This window comes from Ascidia mentula, chromosome 7 (genome assembly GCF_947561715.1).
Source record: "Ascidia mentula chromosome 7, kaAscMent1.1, whole genome shotgun sequence".
NCBI lineage: Eukaryota > Metazoa > Chordata > Ascidiacea > Phlebobranchia > Ascidiidae > Ascidia > Ascidia mentula.
In genome coordinates, this window is record NC_138572.1 from 6,140,965 (window position 1) to 6,163,457 (window position 22,493).

General features: G+C 36.4%; 5 protein-coding genes across 5 annotated transcripts; 4 read left to right on the top strand and 1 right to left on the bottom strand.

Annotated features, from left to right (window-relative positions):
• The first annotated feature begins 626 nt into the window (after positions 1-626).
• On the top strand, positions 627-1,917 carry LOC145909155 (uncharacterized). The gene is made up of 3 exons (XM_082996476.1): positions 627-819; positions 1,109-1,276; positions 1,368-1,917. Exons 1-3 carry the CDS (start codon positions 627-629, stop codon positions 1,463-1,465), a joined length of 459 nt encoding a protein of 152 aa, XP_082852602.1. The 3' UTR covers positions 1,466-1,917.
• Positions 1,918-3,180: 1,263 nt separating this feature from the next.
• LOC145909049 (uncharacterized) lies at positions 3,181-4,293 on the top strand. The gene is made up of 3 exons (XM_082996372.1): positions 3,181-3,437; positions 3,600-3,767; positions 3,883-4,293. Exons 1-3 carry the CDS (start codon positions 3,245-3,247, stop codon positions 4,125-4,127), a joined length of 606 nt encoding a protein of 201 aa, XP_082852498.1. The 5' UTR covers positions 3,181-3,244; the 3' UTR covers positions 4,128-4,293.
• A 1,788-nt stretch (positions 4,294-6,081) lies between these two features.
• On the top strand, positions 6,082-7,119 carry LOC145909397 (uncharacterized). Its single transcript, XM_082996787.1, has 3 exons — positions 6,082-6,337; positions 6,625-6,792; positions 6,884-7,119. Exons 1-3 carry the CDS (start codon positions 6,145-6,147, stop codon positions 7,117-7,119), a joined length of 597 nt encoding a protein of 198 aa, XP_082852913.1. The 5' UTR covers positions 6,082-6,144.
• A 922-nt stretch (positions 7,120-8,041) lies between these two features.
• On the top strand, positions 8,042-11,830 carry LOC145908139 (trafficking protein particle complex subunit 8-like). Its single transcript, XM_082995334.1, has one exon. It carries the CDS (start codon positions 8,067-8,069, stop codon positions 11,820-11,822), a length of 3,756 nt encoding a protein of 1,251 aa, XP_082851460.1. The 5' UTR covers positions 8,042-8,066; the 3' UTR covers positions 11,823-11,830.
• A 5-nt stretch (positions 11,831-11,835) lies between these two features.
• Positions 11,836-21,915, bottom strand: LOC145908140 (transmembrane channel-like protein 6). Its single transcript, XM_082995335.1, has 25 exons — positions 21,448-21,915; positions 21,306-21,374; positions 21,000-21,098; positions 20,263-20,445; positions 20,132-20,192; positions 19,909-19,990; positions 19,175-19,271; positions 18,624-18,784; positions 18,147-18,295; positions 17,637-17,784; positions 17,294-17,458; positions 16,947-17,098; positions 16,643-16,724; positions 16,353-16,486; positions 16,029-16,124; positions 15,821-15,896; positions 15,636-15,766; positions 15,309-15,479; positions 14,822-15,005; positions 14,383-14,550; positions 14,069-14,192; positions 13,919-13,995; positions 13,744-13,861; positions 13,345-13,400; positions 11,836-13,092 (listed from the first exon to the last, which is right to left on the bottom strand). The coding sequence occupies exons 1-25, from the start codon at positions 21,545-21,547 to the stop codon at positions 12,979-12,981; spliced, it is 2,997 nt and encodes a 998-aa protein (XP_082851461.1). The 5' UTR covers positions 21,548-21,915; the 3' UTR covers positions 11,836-12,978.
• Between the last annotated feature and the right edge of the window lie 578 nt (positions 21,916-22,493).

Here is a 22,493-nt window from a genome sequence, read left to right on the forward strand (position 1 = left end):
TGACACAGGAGTGGAGACCAATATCTATTTTAAGTTTAAAAAAAATGTCCAGTATTTGTGAAACAGTTTCAATTTAACTTTTGTTTACGGTGGAACTAGTAGGCAACCACTATTTAGAAAACTTTTGTGCATGTGATTAGAATGGCATTGGTTGGGCAACAGCACAGAACAAACATTATAGTGTCAGAGTAAGTTTACTCAACTGTATTATAACAGAGCCAACCTAAAACCCCAAAACGAACAGTTTATGGTTTATCGATAAAGATTCGTCCTTGTATTACTCACAACAATATTAAAAAATCTAATAAACTAAAATGAAACCATTTGACTTAACGACTTATGTATGCTATGTCAATTGCACACGCGCTAACAATACCCACCAACATAAAAATTATCGTCACACTGCTTTCTGTTCAAAATCATACATGTATTGTTTTTTCTACAGAACAGAAGGAAGTTTGAGGAAAGGTAGCCAACGTTTTGGTTTTATGAGGCGGTTTGATTTGTATCGGAAGACCTGTGGCAGCACTAACGGCATTTCCTTTGATTAATTTGCGCAGCTTGTCAGGGTAGTAGACAAAATATTGTTTACTGTAACTGCTAGTGATAAAGACTGGCGAGTGACAATGGTTAATCTTCAATTTTGGCACGTTTGTGCTGGAAATCTTGTAGCTGGGTGTATCCAACTTTGCGTTTTGATTAGTTTGGCCGCAATGAAGAATTGGTTGGGGGCAGTTGTAAAATTTGGCAGCAAACTGGTAACGTTTTATTACGGGACCTTTGATCTAACAGCCACCAGTGGATCATACTACTTTTACAGTAAGTTATCTGTACGATCTAGATATATGCTATTGTAAAACGGCAGTAATTTGCTTTGACTTTATCTGGAATTTATACTACAATAAATACGTTTTTCAGACTCACAAATTGGTTGACGATACTGGCGTAAATTCATCATTCATCAGATTTGCCAACGCTAACCTATAGTCCATTTATTCAAAAAGAGAATATATTTAAATCTATAGCAACGGTGCCTGTTTCATCTAATCCCATTCGAGTTGTTGCCGAAACGTCTTGCATAAATAGAACTTTGTTACTGTTTTTGCAGTTGAAGACAATACCGGTACCAACACTTTAGCAGCTATGTTGGTTCTAGCAATTATGACTTTGATTGTTGGCATCGCAACCCAGGCAGGTTCATGGTCTCGGAGAATGATATTTTCTCACGGTCCAATGTTTTACATGCGGTTGACTCAGATACTTTATGTTGTTTCAGGTGCGTTTTCTTGTAGGCTATTTTCCTATCTTGCACGTTTCCTACTTTGTATATTGTAGTTGCAAATGCTAAAACATTTATTGTTTTCCAGAAGTTTTTCTGCTGATTGGTTTAAGCGTGTACACAAACTTCTGGGAAACCCACATCATCTATGGCGCGGACATGAACGGGAATTTACCGCACATATGATAAGGCCGACGGAAAATGGCATCGCTTGGGCCACAACAGCACAGAGCAAACATTAGTATTAGAGTAAGTTTACATAACTGTACTGTAGTTGTCATCAATCCAAAGGGTGAAGAGTGACAAAGATGATGGACATAGTATGTATTTGAAAAGCAACATCACAATGATAGTTTAAATTTTTGAGTGACAGAAAATACCTAAGTAACATGTGTATGCTTTGTCAGTTGCACGCACACTGCATTCATAACAGCAGCTTAGAACAAACTAGTACATGCTATGTGTTCAATTTTTAAAGCGTTGCGATACAAGGGATTTTCGTTCTTCGTATTGATCGACATTTGTTTTTCGCGGTTTGTCTGGAAACACATTATTGCTGTGACTGCTATAGTGATATAGACTAACGAAGTGCAATGGTTAATCTTCAATTTTGGCACGGTTGTGCTGCAAATCTTGCTGCTGGGTTTATTCTGCTTTGCATTTTGATTAGTTTGGTCGCAATGAAGAGTTGGTTAAGGGCAGTTGTAAAATTTGGCGCATTGGTATCGTTTTATTGCGGAGCATTTGATAGTACACCGGTGGGTCATATACTACTTTTACAGTAAGTTATCTATACAATTTCGTGCTATAGACCTATCTACATTTTTATAAAGTACATTTTGTTGCATTGCTGCCCTTACAGGCTATGTGGCGCATAGGATTGCCATACGACAAGATTTTCGCAAACATGTTCGGAATGTTAGTGTTCAAATCTTCAGGATTGATAACTATTAAACTTAGTCACATCATATAATAATTACCGATATAATGTTTTTGTTGCTGCCAAGCATATTGTAACTTAATAATCTGTTCTTCTGGCAAAGATAAAACGTAACTTTATTCACCGACGTTTCGCCTGTTATTCAACAAGGCTTCCTCAAGGTAATGGTACAGTGCAGCACACAACTAACGCAAAAAAAAAACAAAAAACGTGCCAACACGAAAAAGGGGATAACGCTAACACCGCTTGTAAAATCATGTGATGTATAAAAAATGGGCGGGAAAACTACAGTTACAGTAAGTTGTTATAGAGCACCGGGAAGTAAACGCACTGTTCCCTATCATTAACACAGCGATTGTTCTTGTGGATGTGGAGCGCTTCTAGGAAGAGGCGCTTTGTATGGTCCACCTCCTTTTTCAAAACCTTAGCCTTGTCAAAGGCGATCTGATGACCTTTTAAGGCAGCATGCTTGGCTAACGCTGTTTTATTTGCGTCTTTTGACGCAACGTCGCGGCGGTGCTCCTTAATTCTGGTTTTCAAGGCTATTCCGGTTTCCCCGATGTAGACACCCTCGCACTCTCCACATGGAATTGAATAAACCACTCCTTTTGGTTCCGCTACCTCCATGACAATGGGGTGCGACTTGTGTGCTGCACTGTACCATTACCTTGAGGAAGCCTTGTTGAATAACAGGCGAAACGTCGGTGAATAAAGTTACGTTTTATCTTTGCCAGAAGAACAGATTATTAAGGTATAATTACCGATGTCTGTTAGATGTAATTCGAGGTTTTTGCATATGGGGCTACCTATATAAAACCACTATTTGTGAGCAGTAGAAATCTCTACATGTTCTATTGCAAAGCGACAGTAATTTGTCCTTAATGTGTCTGGTATTTGTGCAACAATAAATGCGGTGTTCAGTCTCAGAAATTGATTAATGGGACTGACGTATATCCGCAGATTGTCAGTATAGTAGACACAATAATTTTTCCTCTAACTGCTAGTGATATAGACAACTGGTGGCAATGGTTAATTTTCAATTTTGGCACGTTTGCGCTGCAAATCTTATTGCTGGATTTATTCAACTTTGCATTATGATCAGTTTGGCCGCAATGAAGAGTTGGTTGAAAGCAGTTGTAAAATTTGGCAGCGAATCGGTGACGTTTCATTATGGAGCATTTGATTTGGCAGACACCAGCGGATCTTACTCTTTTTACAGTAAGTTACGATTTCTTTCTGCGGACCTAGGCCTATTTACATATTTATAATTGAACAGCACACTATACCACAACATATAATTACTGATTAGATATCAGCAAACTATAGACTTCAGACAAATTCGAATATTTAAAACGTAATGTTTGTTGCTGTTTTTTGTAGTTAGAGCCAATACTGTTACCAACACCTTAGCAGCCATGTTAGTTCTGACAATTTTGACATTGATTGCCGGCATCGCAATCCAAGCAGTTTCATGGTCTCGGAGAGTGATATTTTCTCACGGTCCAATGTTTTATATGAAATTGACTCAGATACTTTACGCTGTCGCAGGTACGTTTTATTGCAAACTTTCAGCTTTCTTTGTGCAGCAATTGACATTTATCGGCACAATTTGTCAGTCTTGATTAATACTTACTTCTTATATTTAATGCTATAACACTTTTAGAGTTTTTTCTGTTGATTGGTTTGAGTGTGTATACAAACTACTGGGAAACCCACACCATCTTTGGCTTGGACAATAAGAATGGAAATGTATTGGAAACAACTATATCTTTCTCAACAGCATTCATTTTAGCTTGGGTAGTTTGGGTCTTATTTTTAGCTTTCATGGTAGCCGATATCTTTTTCGTAAATTGCGTTCTTAAGATTACGACGACTTCCAATGACAGGCCGTACCAGTCAGAAGCCTAAAACACGGATATATTCTTGCTATTTTGTTTTGTAAGTTGTTACAATTGAAACGAGAAATTAGTTTTGCGTTGCATGTCGGTCCACTGCAGGTTCTTTACTCTCTTTTGAGTTGTTTACGTTTGAATCAACTGATACTTTTATGTAAATTATTGATCAATCAACTCACTTACACCAAATAGTGTTTGGTTTATTCGTCTCATTGTTTTTGCTTTTGGGGGTTCTCGATTGAAATGACAAGTGTCCAAAGTGCGGAATATGTTTCGGACACGGTGTAAATGACACAGAAAAGAGTTGAGAGCAACCTATTTTAAGTTTTAAAAGTTTAAAAAATGTTTAAGTTTAAAAAATGCCCAGTAGGGGAGACCGGGGATACCTAGGACACGGGGATACTTCGGACCAGGTATTTTACGTCACAATTAGGTATTGTTAAGACACTGATACAAAAGCTTTATGTCTCCATCAAACGTTAACAGGAACTTTGGAATTAAATCATGTCTGCTTAAAAAATTATAATCAAAAAAGTCAATTTATCAGTGAAACCAAGTTTTTTAATTTGTATGTGTAAGGCTATATATAAGTCACAGTTAATGAAAATGCAGTATTTTTTGGTTAATTGCATATTCAAATGTGTATTCTTGGATAGGCCAATGGTGATTTTGTGTTACCTTTACAAATAAGGCCATATTTTAATAATTTCTGTGTCGTCACGTGGTCGGGGATACTTCGGACATCATGGCAAGAAATCGCCAGAAGACCACACTTTTTGAGTTTTTTGAATAATTATCAGGTCATAGAAGAGAATATACAGAGGCTGTATGAAATCATCGAATTTTGGCAGTAAAAAAAAGCCCCAAACATAAAACATCGATTGTTGACCCGAAAATCTATATATTCGTGCTGTCGTAAAAGTACATGAGTTACCCAAAGTATGAACGTATGGAAGGGTCGAAACGATAAGTGGCCACGCCCCGATTCCTGAAAGCTTGAATGATATTATATGCGCTAATGCCCCAATGGTGATATTGCGCCAAGTTTGATTTCAGATATTTGTTAAATAAACAAAAAAACGTCTGTTTAAAACTTGCTGTCCGAGATATCCCCCCGGTCTCCCCTATTTGTGAAACAGTTTCAATTTAACTTTTGTTTACGGTAAAATTATAGTAGACAACTACTGTTTAGAAAACTTTTGTACATATGATTGGAATGGCATTGGTTGGGCAACAGCACAGAACAAACATTATAGTGTCAGAGTAAGTTTTTACTAGACTGTATTATAACAGAGCCAACCAAAAACGAACAGTTTATATGGATTATCGATAAAGATCCTTGTATTACTCACAGCATATTAAAAAAATCTGATAAACTAAAATGAAACCATTTGACTTAACGACTTATGTATGCTATGTCAATTGCACACGCGCTAACAATATCCACCAACATAAAAATTATCGTCACACTGCTTTCTGTTCAAAATCATACATGTTGTAGAATTCGAGCACTTTCTCAATTCCACCTTACAGTCCTCCAACTGGTAGTAGCCTATAAGGTCGGTCCAGTTTAACATGCACGTTTATTCCGACAGTTACGAAATCAATTTCTAAGTCGTGATTTTAAACGATTTTCCGACCACACCTATTCAAAAAGAATATTATAAGCATATACAGACTCATTACACCAGCCTCAACATTACACTGGCCGAAAAGTGAAGAATGTAAGATAGTACATGCTTATGACGTCACAAGACGTCGACAACAAAAAACACTTTGGTGGCGGGAAAGAATTATTTCGTGCTGGGGAGAGTATTGTCCGTAACACATGTATTGTTTTTTTCTACAGAACAGAAGGAAGTTTGAGGAAAGGTAGCCAACGTTTTGGTTTTATGAGGCGGTTTGATTTGTATCGGAAGACCTGTGACAGCACTAACGGCATTTCCTTTGATTAATTTGCGCAGCTTGTCAGGATAGTAGACAAAATATTGTTTACTGTAACTGCTAGTGATAAAGACTGGCGAGTGACAATGGTTAATCTTCAATTTTGGCACGTTTGTGCTGGAAATCTTGTAGCTGGGTGTATTCAACTTTGCGTTTTGATTAGTTTGGCCGCAATGAAGAATTGGTTGGGGGCAGTTGTAAAATTTGGCAGCAAACTGGTAACGTTTTATTACGGGACCTTTGATCTAACAGCCACCAGTGGATCATACTACTTTTACAGTAAGTTATCTGTACGATCTAGATATATGCTATTGTAAAACGGCAGTAATTTGCTTTGACTTTATCTGGAATTTATACTACAATAAATACGTTTTTCAGACTCACAAATCGGTTGACGATACTGGCGTAAATTCATCATTCATCAGATTTGCCAACGCTAACCTAGTCCATTTATTCAAAAAGAGAATATATTTAAATCTATAGCAACGGTGCCTGTTTGATCTAACCCCATTCGAGTTGTTGCCGAAACGTCTTGCATAAATAGAACTTTGTTACTGTTTTTGCAGTTAAAGACAATACCGGTACCAACACTTTAGCAGCTATGTTGGTTCTAGCAATTATGACTTTGATTGTTGGCATCGCAACCCAGGCAGTTTCATGGTCTCGGAGAATGATATTTTCTCACGGTCCAATGTTTTACATGCGGTTGACTCAGATACTTTATGTTGTTTCAGGTGCGTTTTCTTGTAGGCTATTTTCCTATCTTGCATGTTTCCTACTTTGTATATTGTGGTTGCGAATGCTAAAACATTTATTGTTTTTCAGAAGTTTTTCTGCTGATTGGTTTAAGCGTGTATACAAACTTCTGGGAAACCCACATCATCTATGGCGCGGACATGAACGGGAATTCACTGAAAATAACTATATCTTACTCAACATCGTACATTTTAGCTTGGATATTTTGGGTCTTTTTTCTAGCTTTCATGGTAGTCGATATCTTCTTTGTAAATTGCATTCTTAAGATTTCGGCGACTTCCGAAGACGGGCAGTCAGAAATTTAAAAACCGCCTATCTTCTTGCTATTCAAGTTCTTCCAATTGGAATACTGAGAAGTAATTGTGTCGCACATCGATTAACTGTGGTTGCATCTTATTTCTTTTCTTTAGAGTTGTGTACATTTGAATCAACTGATACTTTTATGTAAATTAGTGGTCAATGAACCCACACTAATACCAAGTTTTGTGTTTAGTTTATCCGTCTTATTGCTTTTGCTTTGTGTGTGTTTTTGATTAAACTGATATAACCGTACAAAATGCAGTACATTCCCGTACGGTATAAATGACACAGCAATGACAATTGTTTATTTTTAGATGAGACAAAATTTCCAGTTTTATCAAGATCAGGAATTATAACAGTTCTAATTTAATTTTTGTCTACAGGGCAAAAACACAAAAAAATACCCATTTTTATTATCACAACAACAAATACGGGAAACAATGTAGGCATAATGTGTGTGGTTTTTGGATATCCTGTGCACGAATATCGATCAGTTTTTTTTGGGTATATGGGTCGGGCACTTGACCAATGCTTAGGCATAATGTGTGTGTTTTTTTGACCGCACCGGGATTTGAACTCAGGATATCCTGGGCACGAATCCCGATCAGATTTTCTTCTTGGTATATGGGTCGGGCACTTGACCAATGCTGCCAATCACCTTAGGAAACTTTTTTTAATTTCTTTGCTTTGTTGGCGTCACCCAGCAATGCAAGTTTTTTGGATTGTTCTTCCGTTAGGTGGAGTTGAAGAGCAGTTTAAACCTTGATCCGGGTCACACATTCAACTACTTACTGTGCAAGCTCTGCCTTATATTTCCTGAAACAAAGTACAACGGTCAATGAATGTAGTTTTTACATATATCACTCCAGGAGATTGTTAATGTGAAACAGCTGTAGTTTTGAAACTGTACGTTTTTTTCAGGCCAAATTCATTTGTTAGGCTTGATTGAAACATGTCGCAATGCGCACAGTCATCGGAAGGTTTCATCAAAAGTCTGTTTTCCCCACATGTGGCAGTCCTTTGCAGCCAAGATGCGGAAATTATCAGCCAGAGAAACAATCTGTCGTTCGCACAACTTATTCAACCATTTTGCGCAATTAACTCAGAAGTTTCCGTTCATGACCCCAACAATCAGCAGTACACCATTAAGGATTTGCGAATCACGATGTGTGACCTACGATGTCGTGTTCCTGACGAAAATTCCGTCAAACAACTTTTGTCATCCGTTGTAGCGGAGAAGTCAGCTGGATTTGACAATTCGCAATTAACTGAAGTGAAAACAGATAAGTATACTGTATCTGTTAACCTGTCTTGTCCTTGGTTTGATGCCTACCGAGAGGCAGTCACTACCCTGGCACTGCCAAAACAGCATGAATTTGTCAAGCACTGCATCGCCTGCCTACTGGTCGTATCGTCATCACACCCCGAACCATTGGAAGAGTTTGGAAAGCTTAGTCAGCAGCAAAACTACATCCAGCACCAGACAGGTCAGGCTCATATTAGGTGGATGACTCCAAATACCTTGAAGTACTATGTTTTACTTCATGACAGCTCACATGCTGATGAAAGTAAGGCACAAAAAGTAATCAATGACTTACAAGCAATGTATGGTAAACAATCTTGCAATATTTTGGCAATAAACTCCAAATCGACAAGTGAACAGCAACACCTACCTGACCCATGGAGTCGCATTGTTAACTGGAAAATTCACGACAAAGTGGAAAGCAATGGTCTGACCATGAAAGCAGAAACTGTACAGATTGGCCCAGAAACAGTTCCTCAAACTGATATGAAATGGGTAAAGGACCTCAAACAGTCTGTAAACATCACTGAAAAAGGTTATGGCTGTTGCCTTACACTAACTGATCACGAGAATTTGAAGAAGTTCATGCAGGAATTCGCTTCACAGGGATTGATTCCTTACATGGAAAAAACAATACGTATATGTAATGAACAAATTGCATCTCGCAAAGCAATACACAAATCGTTCTTTAGAGCAACACGGTCTTTGTTTGGTGGTAACAAAGCTGCCAGTGCTCCTGCATTAAAGACACTTGCAGGGGGCACAGAGTCGCAAGAGTTACAGTCAAGGAAGCTTGCCGACTTGTTTTTTTTATGCCAAATGTACGAACATGCCTATTATTACTACCACAGTGCTAAAAAAGACTTTTCAAATGAACAAGCATGGCTACATGCTGCTGGAGCATCCGAAATGGCTGCATTTTCAAATTTTATGCAGGCCAAGACGCAAAGGAATTACCCCTCCCACTATGTTGATTCTGCCATTGATACATACAGCACTACTTGCAGTGATGAATATTTGTCCCTTCGGTGTGCATTTGTCAGTCTTGAATGTCTTCGCAACAAAGGCCTATATGCTGAAGCTGCCACACAACTTTTGAAACTCTCCAATGATGAAGATGATTTAAAAAGTGCAATGTTACTTGAACAAATTGCCCAGTGCTTTCTGCATACCAAACGCCCGCTGCTTAGAAAGTTTGCATTCTATGCAGTCTTGGCAGGACATCGTTATGGCAAGGCAATGCAAAGATCATGTGCATTGGCTTGTTATAAATATGCTTTTCAAGTGTACAATGGATGTGGATGGAGTCTTGCACAGGACCACATCAACTTCACCATAGGACGTCACTCTCATAATTTAAAGCAGCTTGAAAGTGCGGCTGATGCATTCCAGGGCCTTTTAGTAAAGTCAAAACAGCCAGTTTCACAGCAGGCTCTCTTTCTTCATGAGTATCTGCTTGTGTCCAAGAGCAAAAGTGAGTCATCAAACACTATGGTAGACATGATCATACCATCTGTGGACATGACAAAGTGTACAGTTGAAAATCCTGAAGAATATGTGACAAACGAGGCACCGGTTTGGTCAGTTTTAATGCAATCTGTTGTTGATATTGCGTCCAAAGAAAAGCCACACCTAATGATACAAACTCCCACCAAAAAGCAACATCCAACATGCTATGAGTGCGTTATGGGTGAACAGATGACTGTTAAAATACATTTGTGCAATCCACTGAATGTTCCACTTTGCCTACATAAAGCTACGCTGGTTTACAACCTTAAGCTAATGGAGCAATCTTCAATTGACAGTGCTACTGTGGATGAGTTAATTGTACCTGAGAACTCTGAAACCATGCTTTTGTTCCCTATTGTTGCAAAGTGTGTTGGAGAACTGACAATAGTTGGCATATTATATAACCTGAGCATTGCAACCACAGCAGGTTTTAACCTAACAGCAAACATATCTAGTGTACAATTGGCTGGCAGGCAACTGTTTACTCCTGATGGAGAAGGTGGCATTGATATTAAAATTTGTCCACCCATGCCCAGGTTAAAACTGGAAGTTGCAAACTTTCCAACCAGTCTACTATCAGGTCAAATTGCAAGCGTTGACTTCATTTTGAAAAATGTCGGCAAAGAGGAGCTCCACAATTTGAAGATTGCTTATGCTTCAAGTTGCCAGTGTGTTTTTGCCGAGAATGCATCCACAGTGGAACAAGCTAAGTCTCACTTCCTCAAAAACTCGTACTCCCATGCCAATGTGCAATGCCATGTTCAAAATCTATCGGGTGTGTGTTGCAATCCGGATGCAGAAAGTCATATGAAGCTTTGGATACAGGGTAACCACATGAACCCAGGCAGCAGTGTGCAATTAATGTTTTACTATGAAGCAAAAAAATATGTAAAGGACGCCATGTTTTACAGAACACTTTGTTATGAGGGAGATGTTAAGATACTGCCGACATTAGAGCTTGAGTCAACTGTGTTTTGGGAAAACAGCCAAGAGGATGCAATTGTGTCTGTAGACGTTAAAAATAAGAGCAACTCGCCATTGTCTGTGTTTTCAATTGAAGGACTGCTTTGTGATGCAAGGACTTGGCAATTGAAACAAGTTGGTGATGCCAACCCCTCTGAATTGCCTCCACAGCAGCAAGTAAAATTTTGTCTCAAGGTAGGAAACAATTACACAAAAAATAGTAGTAATGATGATAATGAAGTTTCTCAGCAGCGCCTGCCCTTTGGTGTTCATGATTCGGGGCAAATGGAATGTAATTTAACTGTCAAAAATATTCAAGTCCACAAAGTTCAATCAGAAAGTGGAGATAAGTTAAACTCAAAGTTTTTAACAGTTGCTATGGAATGGTGCTTGTCAAATGACAAATCAGTGTGTGGACAGCATTATCTTAACCTGCATGATATCAGTAGTGATGAACACAGCTTATCAAAAATTGGCCTTGATATCAAGGGAAAGTCTTCCTCGCAAGACAACAGCCATTCACTTGCCGCTCTCCACCAGCTGGTAAAATGGAAAGTTGCACACCAAACCAGCGTGAAAAACAATTTTGATCAATCAAGGCCATGTTTAGTGCCTGTTGCCATCACTGTACAGAACTTGTATAATTGTGAAGTGAGAGTAAAAGTCGATGGACTTGATGCAGGACAAAACCAAGCAACAAACAATCCTCAGTTTCTGTGGACAGGCAAAGCTCTATCAAAGTTCATTTTGGCACCAAATGGCAGCCACACACTTTCTATGAATGCATGTTTTGTAATTCCAGGCGTGTACAACTTAAACTCCTTCGGCGTTTGGGCCGTTCCAACACTTATTGAGGACAAGACGCCTCTATTGCCACAAAACTGTCAATACTCATGCTTGCTTACTGTTAATAACAACAGCGCTCCGTCATAGTGTGCAACCTTGTTCCGCAATTTTTATTGATTCATGAAAGTTTTTTATAGCAATATAATAGTCTACATATAATGTTGTGATTATCTACGAGATAAAACTAGTTAAGAGCTGCAATAAATATGATCATTGCTAGCTTCAGATTGAATCATACAAGTGGCTTAAACTTTTGACCCAAAATTACACCAATTGGTATGGAGGGTTGAGATAATTTGTAATTCACATTGTTTTGTATTTATTCTAACATAAAACCTCCAATTCTATGATATTCAACTGATCTTGTAAGCTATTGGCGATCTGTGTTTTTACACCTATGCATTGCTAACATGCCAGCCTTTAAAATGAACTTCAAATTTATTCACGAATCACTTTTTTGATTTAGATGTTAGTTGTAAACATGTGTTTCTGTTAAGATTGATACATTTGTGAAGTCACTTGACTCATTTTCGTTTTCTCCAATCTTCGCTGAGTACAGATGTAGTGATCTTAGTGAATAAACTGTGCAATGTTCTTGTCAGCATCATTTTTATCAACATGTTGGAACAAATACCAAGATTCAAACTCTTTGTTGTCAACAGCGAAGACTAGCATACAGTCTGTTATGTACAAACAAACACATGATACTTTTCACCTACAGTTAATGTCAGGTCAGAGAATAAAAAAAAACAATGTACACTTATTGCGAAATGAAAAACAAGGAATTGGTCATGACTTAATTGTGGATGATAGAATAAGAAAAAAAAACTTAATCAGTAAAAAACAACACTTGCACTATAACAGGACTATGATTTATACTTTGAAGAAAACTGACTTTCAAGACTTGTTCAAAACATGGCATGAACACTTTTTGTTCAACACTATCGCATTATGATACATAAAAACAATGATGTCATATTTTTTTTTTCAAAATGTACGTTTATCTTCATCAAACACTGGGAATTGCATCTAGGTACTACACTAGGTTGAACATGAGCACTGTTTACAGTGAACAGCATTACTGAGGTTAAACACAACAAGGTGAGATTTCATATGGAAGAGAGAAAGTATTTGCACAGAAATGAGTGCAATCGTGTAACGCAAATACACACAGAACAAAAAAAGAAATGTCATGAATTTTTGTCGTACGTTTTCTACCCTCATTAAACAGCAAGAAACAATTTTAATCATAATCTGGTTCTGCATAGCCATGGTATGCGGATTGTGGGCTTTCCACATTTTGCATCTGTATGTTTTCTGAGTTTTGGTTTTGTTTTCCAGCTTGGTTAGCCTGTTTCTGTGAGCAAATAACATAGTAATCTATATATTTTGGGATGTCCACTATATAGTATTCATTTTTTTGACACAAATAGATGAATAACTGACCTTGACATTTTAACATATAAACTACTAATACCAAAAAAAATTATTCATCCTAAATTATGAAAAGAACATTTTCCAAAAATTAGGAATTAAGGACTCTAGATGAAAGATTGAAAAAAATATAAACACATGTGAATAGATAAAAGTATTTTGCAAGGTTTCTTACCCATGCAGGAATATTATAGCCATCTTCATCATCTTCCACGCTTGATGTTTCAAAACCTTCAACATGTTTAGTTGGACATGCGAATTTAAGAACTAGTGGCGTAACATACGATGCATCAATCTTTTGGTAGATCAAATTTACTCAAACTTTGGATCTTTAATGTACTTATGCACAAACATTACCTTCATGCAGATTTTATATATTCATCAGAATCTCAAATTTTTGCAGTTAATTTGAAAATTTTGTTTTCATTAATTACAATTTCACACTTTTTGAAGCAAACCCAACTTCCAGAATGTTATTTTTGGCACCAGAATAGATTTTGTGCAATTTACATGATTGATTTGGTGTAAGGTCAACAAAACTAAGAACTTTTTACTCAAACATGTTCGTCGTTACCATATTTTGATGAGTTGGAGGGAACAAACATGCTGGAGGGGCGTGGCTGACTATAGACATCTGCAGTCTCTATCTGCCTTCTTTGAACCATGGGCGATGATGAAGCAGAATTTGAGATCTGTGTTTTATGTAGTTGCACTAAACTGACAAATCTATGTTAAAAAAGGCTGTTTACCTTGCTATTGTCTGGCCTTGGTGGCCATTGGTCAACAACAGAATCATCCAACTGGGTTGTTTCATATTTCATATAATCTACAATACAAAAGTTTTCTATACTAAAGCTTGCCATTGCTAATTATTTGTAAATGAGGTAAAATGGTCAAACCTGGTTCTGGGATGTGGGAATTTTCAGTGGTGGAACTAGGTGGTGCCTGTTGTTGTTTTTGCAAAGCTTTACGAAGGAGTGGATCTTTGTGAGCGGAACGAGATGACACAGAATCACTGCGGTACTAAAAAAGCATTGATGACCATTTAAAACACTACAATTTTTCACAAATTAAAGAAGGAAAACACAGACCAGAAGTATCATGGACCAACTAAAGTAGTTGGAAAGAATGTGAAATAATTTTTTTGCAACACTGGCCAAGTGAAATCTACTATATTTTGCTCGTGGTTTGTGGTTTAAAACTGTCCCGTTACCATTTTGTTTGCCAGAGCTCCTGACAGAACATGTTGTGGGTCAACATAGGTTAATACATTGCTCGCTGAAAGTGGAGTTTGTGGGTGAACTCCCCTGATGGATCCTGTTCTGGAAGAGTGGGAAGAGTGCACAGAATCTCGGTGACGACTAAGAATTGGAACCACATGCTGAAAAAAAACAAGTAATTATTTCAACAAAGTAAAAAAAACATTGAGATTGGTTTGAGTAATAGCCAAATATCTCAACGTGATATTCATTGAGACTGTTTGGTCTGTCATATTTTTGCACGAGGCAAATAAATAGAGGAAAAGGGATACAATACTCGACTTAAGCAGGTATTGGAATGTACAGTTTAGAAACCACTGATCTATTGGATAACATGCAATTCAGGTAAAAGCTAAACCCCAACTTGTAACATTTATGAAGTGTCAGTAATACTTCTGGTTTGCCAGAGAATCCAGGACTTCCAGGCCCAGTGAAAGTATCACTTTGCTTAACAACGTTTTGCAGCCACTGCAATATGAGAGCTTTATCTTTTCCTTCCAACTTAATTTGTTCTTGAAGAGCTTTTGACAAAGCATTGTAGCCCTTTGATTTACTGAAGTTGATAGCCACTGCCACCCTGAAAGATAAGCAAGAAAAGATGGTTAAATAACAGCATGGCTTCATGGTTTATTGTACTTGGCCTTTTATTAGTTGGTGCCCTATATTTTGTCCAGTACTTCAACCTTTCGGTTCAAGCCCATGATGTCAAACTTAACAGCTGTTTACTCAACTCGTGCAATCGGTGACAAACACATGAATAAGCCAACACATACTTTCATTGGCAAACATGCTAACTCCAGTCTTTAGTTGCACAAAGCCTATGACAATAAATCTAAACCCATACTTTTCTGAATCACTGACTTGTGAAAAAAGGACTTACGCTAATGCCGTCACGATTGCGTTAAGAACCCATACACTTCCAACAGCAGTTAAGATGTCTGCCAACCATGCTGTCGTTTGGTTTCCAGCAAGGTCATTTATTCCGATTACTATCACATCGTAGGCATGATCTAATCCTCTGTAAGGTCCACATGTTGTTGATGGAGTTAACCTATAACCCAAAGAATGGCACTGGTTATGAAGCAATAAAGAAAATATTTGCTTCCAACAGAATTCGACCTTGAACTACTTGGGAACCAGAAAACATTAAGAGGTATCCATGACTTAATATTGTTGTTTTTCTTACAATATATAATGTGAAACCTACCGAAAAACTACCACACACAGGAACACAGCTGACAACAGAAAGCTTAGCAGCAGTAAAAAGTTAAACAATGTTCTTGTCTGTGCTGCCCTCCATCTTTTTGTTGGTGGAACACAGTTCTGCATAACACTGACCTGCAAGGTAGAATGAGTCAATACAACAATTTACAGCAACTTATCAGCCCATACCTTTTTAACATAAAACATGATGAAATATTTTAAAATGACAATGAGTGGCAGAAGAGGACTGAAGAATACACCAATCCTGTAAAATATTATTGGTTGCTGTATTTTCATAAAAGTTAATACTCACAAAAGTAAAATTTTTTGTTAAAGTTTTGTTTTTAACTTTTAATAAGAAAGATTGACATATTAAGAAACGTCACTTTTTGCATACCAACACAATGTTTGCCCATATATTAGATCCATGACATTGTTGACAATGGAAAACTCCGGTCGTGTCAAGGTCTTGCAGCAGTAAGTAGCAAAAATTCTATGAGAAGAAATTAATGAATTTAATTTTGCATTCAGGCAGTCCTCATTGTTAAGACCGTTCCTCTACCACAATCACAAAGTGTTGGCAAATGTTTAACCTTGTGGAACAAAAGTAACTACTGTGTAAATTTGAGGAGGTTTCCAAATATAACACCAATAGGGACTCATAAGCCATTTTCAGAATTAAAATGCAAACTTATTACCGTTACATGTTGTGTTCATTTACCTTCTTAAGAACTCAGCACAGAATGTTGAAAATACAATTGAGAAGAGAAAGTCAATAATAACCAAGCGGTAGGCCTCTTGTCCAAGTGCTGTTTCCCAGCAATCACCCAGTGTATTTCCCGGACAGTTTGAGGACTAAATACACAATATCTGTTTGCTAACAGACAAAATCGTCAGTATGGCGATTAATGAGGCACTATGCACTGCTCATGCACACAAAATATGCTACAAAGGGGACAGTAAAATTTTGATGCAGAAAAATGGAAGTTGGCCACTTTGGAAGCTACTTACATTAGAATTGGTCGTAATAACATCTCCAGCAGTCCAAAAGGTGCAGATCACAGCAAGCATTCCAATTTTCAAAAGAAAGTTTCTACATAAGTTAAAAGCACACACATGTTGAACTACCACAAAAGGCATGCTTTCATTGCCAATGAGTTAATTGCCATAATAGCATAACACACACAACTATTAGTCACACACATAACAGAATCAATAGCTTGGCCCTTCACAAGGAAAAAAATAGTTTTTGAGCACTTCCAAGAGTTTTAGTAAGCAAGAATTTATAGCTGTCTTTTCCACAAATTATTCGTACCTGAATACAGCTATGTATAGTTGGTGCCTTGGATATTTGTACTTCTCAAATAACGTAATTGCATTGAATATAATTGGCATTACGAGATTAATGGTAGACACAATCAATGCCAGAGCTATTTCAGGCAGCACTTTCACATCCGCAAGAGTGCACTAAAAAGTAGGAAAAGCAGAATTGATTATTGACATTGTGTGACACAACTTTATTAAATATTTTTATTAAAGAATGTATGAAATTTTAAGGTGACATTTTTAGTATTAAGCACTTATTATTACCCATTAAATTAAATTTAGATTTGATTTAATGAGAATCTGGAAAAATTAGTAGGTTGGCGTTTTATTACTCACCCTAATGTCTGCAAGGAAAATTGACTGAAGATAATAGATCAATGTCATACACCCTGCAATAATACCAAGAACAATTGCCCATGTCACGAATCGAAAAGCGTAAACCTCCAATTTCTCACTAAGGGATCGCCTTTGAATTGCCATTTGCCTTTCAGACAATATTTCCTGTTAGATATTGGAGATTAATGTCAGATTTTCTGACACTTATGTCACCTTTCAGCAATAGCTGTGTCATTTACAATTCCTTTATGTAGGAAATCTTTTAACTCATGAAAATACAAGTATGCAAAATATATGAGACACATGAGCACACAGCTGTATTTTATTTGACACAAAGGTGTACCTTTAATTCTGTTGTTATTGTTTTGTGCTGAAGTTTTGCAGCAGTGGTGGAAGTTATTCCATAATCCCAAGAGCAAAATACTTTACTTATGAAACTACTGCGGTTCTCCTGGTTGTCGATGAAACTTTTTCGAAAGTTGGTGGCAGTGCTATTATTGATATAATAAGTTAAATATCTACTACGATACTTTTTTATTTATTGATTCTGCGAATCAATACCCATTTTATTGTCATCGCTGTGAACTTTCACCTTTTATACTTCAATCCACAAGCATAGAAATATTTTAACCTACAACTTTATTAAAACTGTTGCCAGGTAAACAGCCATTGGAACTTTTTTGGTCTAAAACTTTGTTTAAACTTGATAAATAGTAAAGCAAGTGTATTGTTCAACAATCTCACAAAAATGATACAATAAAATAATAGAATGGTGTTTGTTCTTTTATCTTAAATCAGGCTGTATTTCTTCAGTACATTTTTCAGATAGGACAATAGAAAACATTTTACTTACGTTTTTATGAGCAAAATAAGGCAAAGGACAAAGTAGCCAGCTGTGGCTAATAGGTATGCCAACTGCATGTCATAGTAAGCTCCAGAAATTGCCTGAATGGGCTGATTAGTGTAATAACCATAATACATGATAGTCTCTGTGAGCCAGTTCTGAAACATAAACCATTACATGAGTTTATTCTGGTGCCAAGTGACTCAAAACAAATTTGCAAATGTATAATGTCTACAAATTGTACTGTGGATCTGTCAATACCATTATTAGGTCACAGTCCATTTTTGGCAATTTTTTTGTGGCCCACTTTAAGACATATGTGGCAATATTTTATACCACTATGAGATGTGTGTTTATGTAGATGGCTTTTGTAGACTTTAATTCTGACTTGGAAGTTAAAAAGAGCTCTTCAACTCAGTTATGGTTGCAATTTTATCTTGACCCTATATCTTAATAGTAGATACACAATGATAAAACACAACTTACAGCGCCTGTTAAAATTTCTTCTCCGGTGAAAGTGATGTTAGGATTTGTTCGAGGTTCTGGTTCAATGATTTGAGGAATTGAAATGAATGCAAAGTTGAGTACAAATGCCGGTATGGAAAGTATAAAAAGTCCTCTTAGAAAAGTAAAATAGGAAACAACCCCTAGAAAATTAAAATTAAGCATGTTTAACTTAACAGAAATATAAATACACTTGTATTAGGTTCAGAAATTCACGCCACATATCATAGATGAACGAAATGTATTATTTAGGCTGATATAATTTGCTCTGTAGAGTTGTAAATAGTTATAGAAGACTTTTAAAATTCAATGAACCAATGGAAACAGAACTTCAACGATTCCATAAAGAAACATTTGTTTAAAATGTAAACAGTTAATAAATAAGTAAAGAAAATAGGGAAATAAAACCTAAACAGTGTTTATTTATTAAGTAGGTAAGAAAAGTTAGTTTGCATGAACTAAGTTTTATTTGATTGTCAGGGAGCTGAAACATGGTTAATATTTGACCAGACACAAGTTTTGTGTTTTACTACCTGAACCGAAATTTCCCTCCACTTGTTTGAGGTGGTAGTTCCATAGTTTCGCTGATCCAAGTGCTTTCTTAGTGCTTTCTTTAAAATGTCTCCATTTCTATTTAAAATACAGTTTTTATTCTCATATAAATATCATTTGGTTTTAATACTCACGGGCAAAAGTAAGTTGGAAATTAATGACACTAGTTTGTGGTTTATAATCAAGGGCAGTCCTAATAATCTTTACTTTATTTAGCCAAGTAAAAAGTAAACAATACAGCCTATAATATTTCTATCCATCTTGTTTAAAAGTGCATTAAAATATAAAGAGAATATAATTGTTTAGGCTGCATAATTTCTCTTTTTGCATTAATCATGAATATTTACGTATAAAAAGGCAACACTTTGGACAGGAACTGTGGTATAGCACCAGCGCATTGTTAATGATGGTAGGTTCAGCTCTGACATCACACCTATTTATAGTTATAGGAATCATCAATACTGTTCTGAGAAAACAGCGACACGGGGCCTGGAAGGTTTGTACAGTCCATTGTTTTGTAAAAACAACTACTACTCAGGAACACAACTCACGGGTTTTCTCATAATTCTGAGTATAAAGAGACTGGCCCATATTGTTATTAACACTGTCATGTTAAAATAAGACGATTCGACAAAAACTTATGTCATCATCAGTTTGACTGACTAAGTCATCTTATTTTAACATAACAGTACTCAGTACTACTCAGAATACTTACCATGGACATTTTGTATTTCCAGATTTTAAAACAGCCCACATTTCGGTTTTTCTTTTTCTGTCTGTTTGCAATTGCTTGGTTTCTACACATACAAAAAAATCTTTTGTTATTTCTATTACTAAAAGACCAATCTTGTTCTGAAGGTAATTAAATCTTTTGTGACTAGGTAGAGATTACTTTTGACATACAATACAGTTAACCTTTATAATATTTTCACAAAAACCTGATCTGCTTTTTGACATTCATATTCATGTCAAGTTGTCTCAAGTCATCATAGTCAACTTCTGCAATTTAAAACACAAAGACTCATTAACTTTTTGTATATAGGTTTGAAATTTGACTCAATTCTTTTACCTCCATCTTTGTCTTTCATTTCCCGATATATTTCCTTGGCTACATTCGTTTCATTTTGCAGAATTTCCTCGAATGTACTTTGGCGGCGTTTAAAAGTATTTTGGCCAAATCGCCGTGAAACAGTGTTTCTCGACACAGTTCCAAAATGAATGGCATCTTTAACTTGTGCTCCCCCACGACGGCCTGATATATACATACAATATTATTGGAAAAGGTGTGTAGTTTTGTTTGATGACAAATAGCTTATTGAAAAAGTTTTTTTTTAGGACTACAATTTTAAATGTTACTAGAACAACTTTGTGTCCACGCTTCTGGTTTTAGAAACATCTAACTATGTCTTTCCTGTTTATTTTGTTTGTAGAACTGAAGATGCTTTAATAAAAAGCGAAACATGTTTTCTAAAACCAGAAGTGTGGACACTAAGTTGTTCTAGTAACATTTAAAATTGAATTGAAGGTTAACTTGTGTCACATGAAAGAAGTGCTGCTGGTTAGGTAGATTTCATGTAGTAAAACAAATTATTGCTATTGTTTTCGGACAACAGTTATCAATTAAACGTGTAATAAATTACAGTACATTAACTTTTTGTGAACTATAGTCAATACTGGTATAAACTTTTTGTGACAGACATTTGGTATTATTTGAACTGTTTTATTTGCTTTCTGAAATCAGGAACACAGCTTTCTAATTTTTTGCATATTGTTGTATAATGCATATATAGAAACAAATTAACTGACCAAGTGTCCGGCTGGGCATTTCATTGATGATATTCTCAATTCCTGCTGCGGCTTCCTTGGCATTTCGCATTCGACTTCGTAAAAGTGTTTGGTTGGCATCTGCAAAATTTTCGCACATTTTCTAAGCCAAATGTTGTAGGTACTCAAAATTAAAATTTATCACTTGCTATACTAACTATAAAACACATTATTATAAACTTACTATTTACAAATGGTTTTGTACTAAAGTAAAACAGCACATAATTAAATTGCATGCTACTGAACAGTTTTGCAAGTTGCCATGATAATGGCAGAAAAAAAACACACCTTGTCCAGTTACATTTGGAAGATTGTGAGCATTCATGTGGCTGCCAGAGTGAGCATAACTTTGATTTTCTACAAACAATAAATATATAACCTATGTTAAAGGTGTTTGTGGTTAGTTAAGTTTGAAATAATATTTACTTACCTTCTGCATAATTATCAGGAGTAATATGGTTGTCATAAGCTTCTAGCTCATCATCCAATGAATCCAAGATCTTATCAAAATCTTCACTACCCCTAATCATTTTATGGCTGGAAATGCCTGTTCACGTACACTCAAATATATTTATTGTAAAGCCTGGTCTGATATACACTATTAAAAAATTAAACTTTTTATTGGCAATGTTTCTACGTGCAGATTTGCATAATCTAAAAACATTACTATCCTACAGACATTACTTTAATACTTGACAGCCTCTATAACCTTAAAACAAGCAAAAAATTCATTAAATTGATTTTGTTTTTTTTAATGATTATTACTGTAATATTAAATTATTATCTTGTATGGTGTTTTAACTCTGCTTCCTGACTACTGTGATCTTCAAACAGCAGTGTAACAAGGGTTACAACACATACTTAAATTGTGTCAAACATTGATGATTTCCAACTAGTTTTACCGACACATACTTCTACAAATTTCAATTCACTTTTCACACAAATTTTAATTTTGCGTTGCTCCATTTATAAGTTTTGTTTTTCAACCTGGCAAGAAGTACAAAACACAAAAAGACTTCCTGGATATAAAACATAAAAATGCAGCATTACATAATATACATCAAAAAAAAACAATTCTAACTACATTTGACTATTCAACACGGGCTTGACCACAAGAACACGTTTTTAGGCAATTAGTTGGTTGGTGAAAAAACGAACCGGGCGCAACAGGTTGAAAACAAAAAAAAGGACACAACACCATAACTGCCAATCCACTGCAAAGGTTGAACGCTTTAGTTAGTCTGTCAGGAACAACTGACTATCGGTTTATCGACATTCAGTGGTCCAAGTCATGCACTAAGTTTATAGCAACGCTACAAAATAAACACAAGAATTTCTCAGAACACACTGTTTGTCCCGCGTTTCATGTTAATTCAACCTAGCACTGGCAGTAAATCACGCACTGGACAACAGACCGTCTTTATGGCTTACGAATGTAAACAAAGGCACACGGGACCGTCGTGAGTGCTCATCACG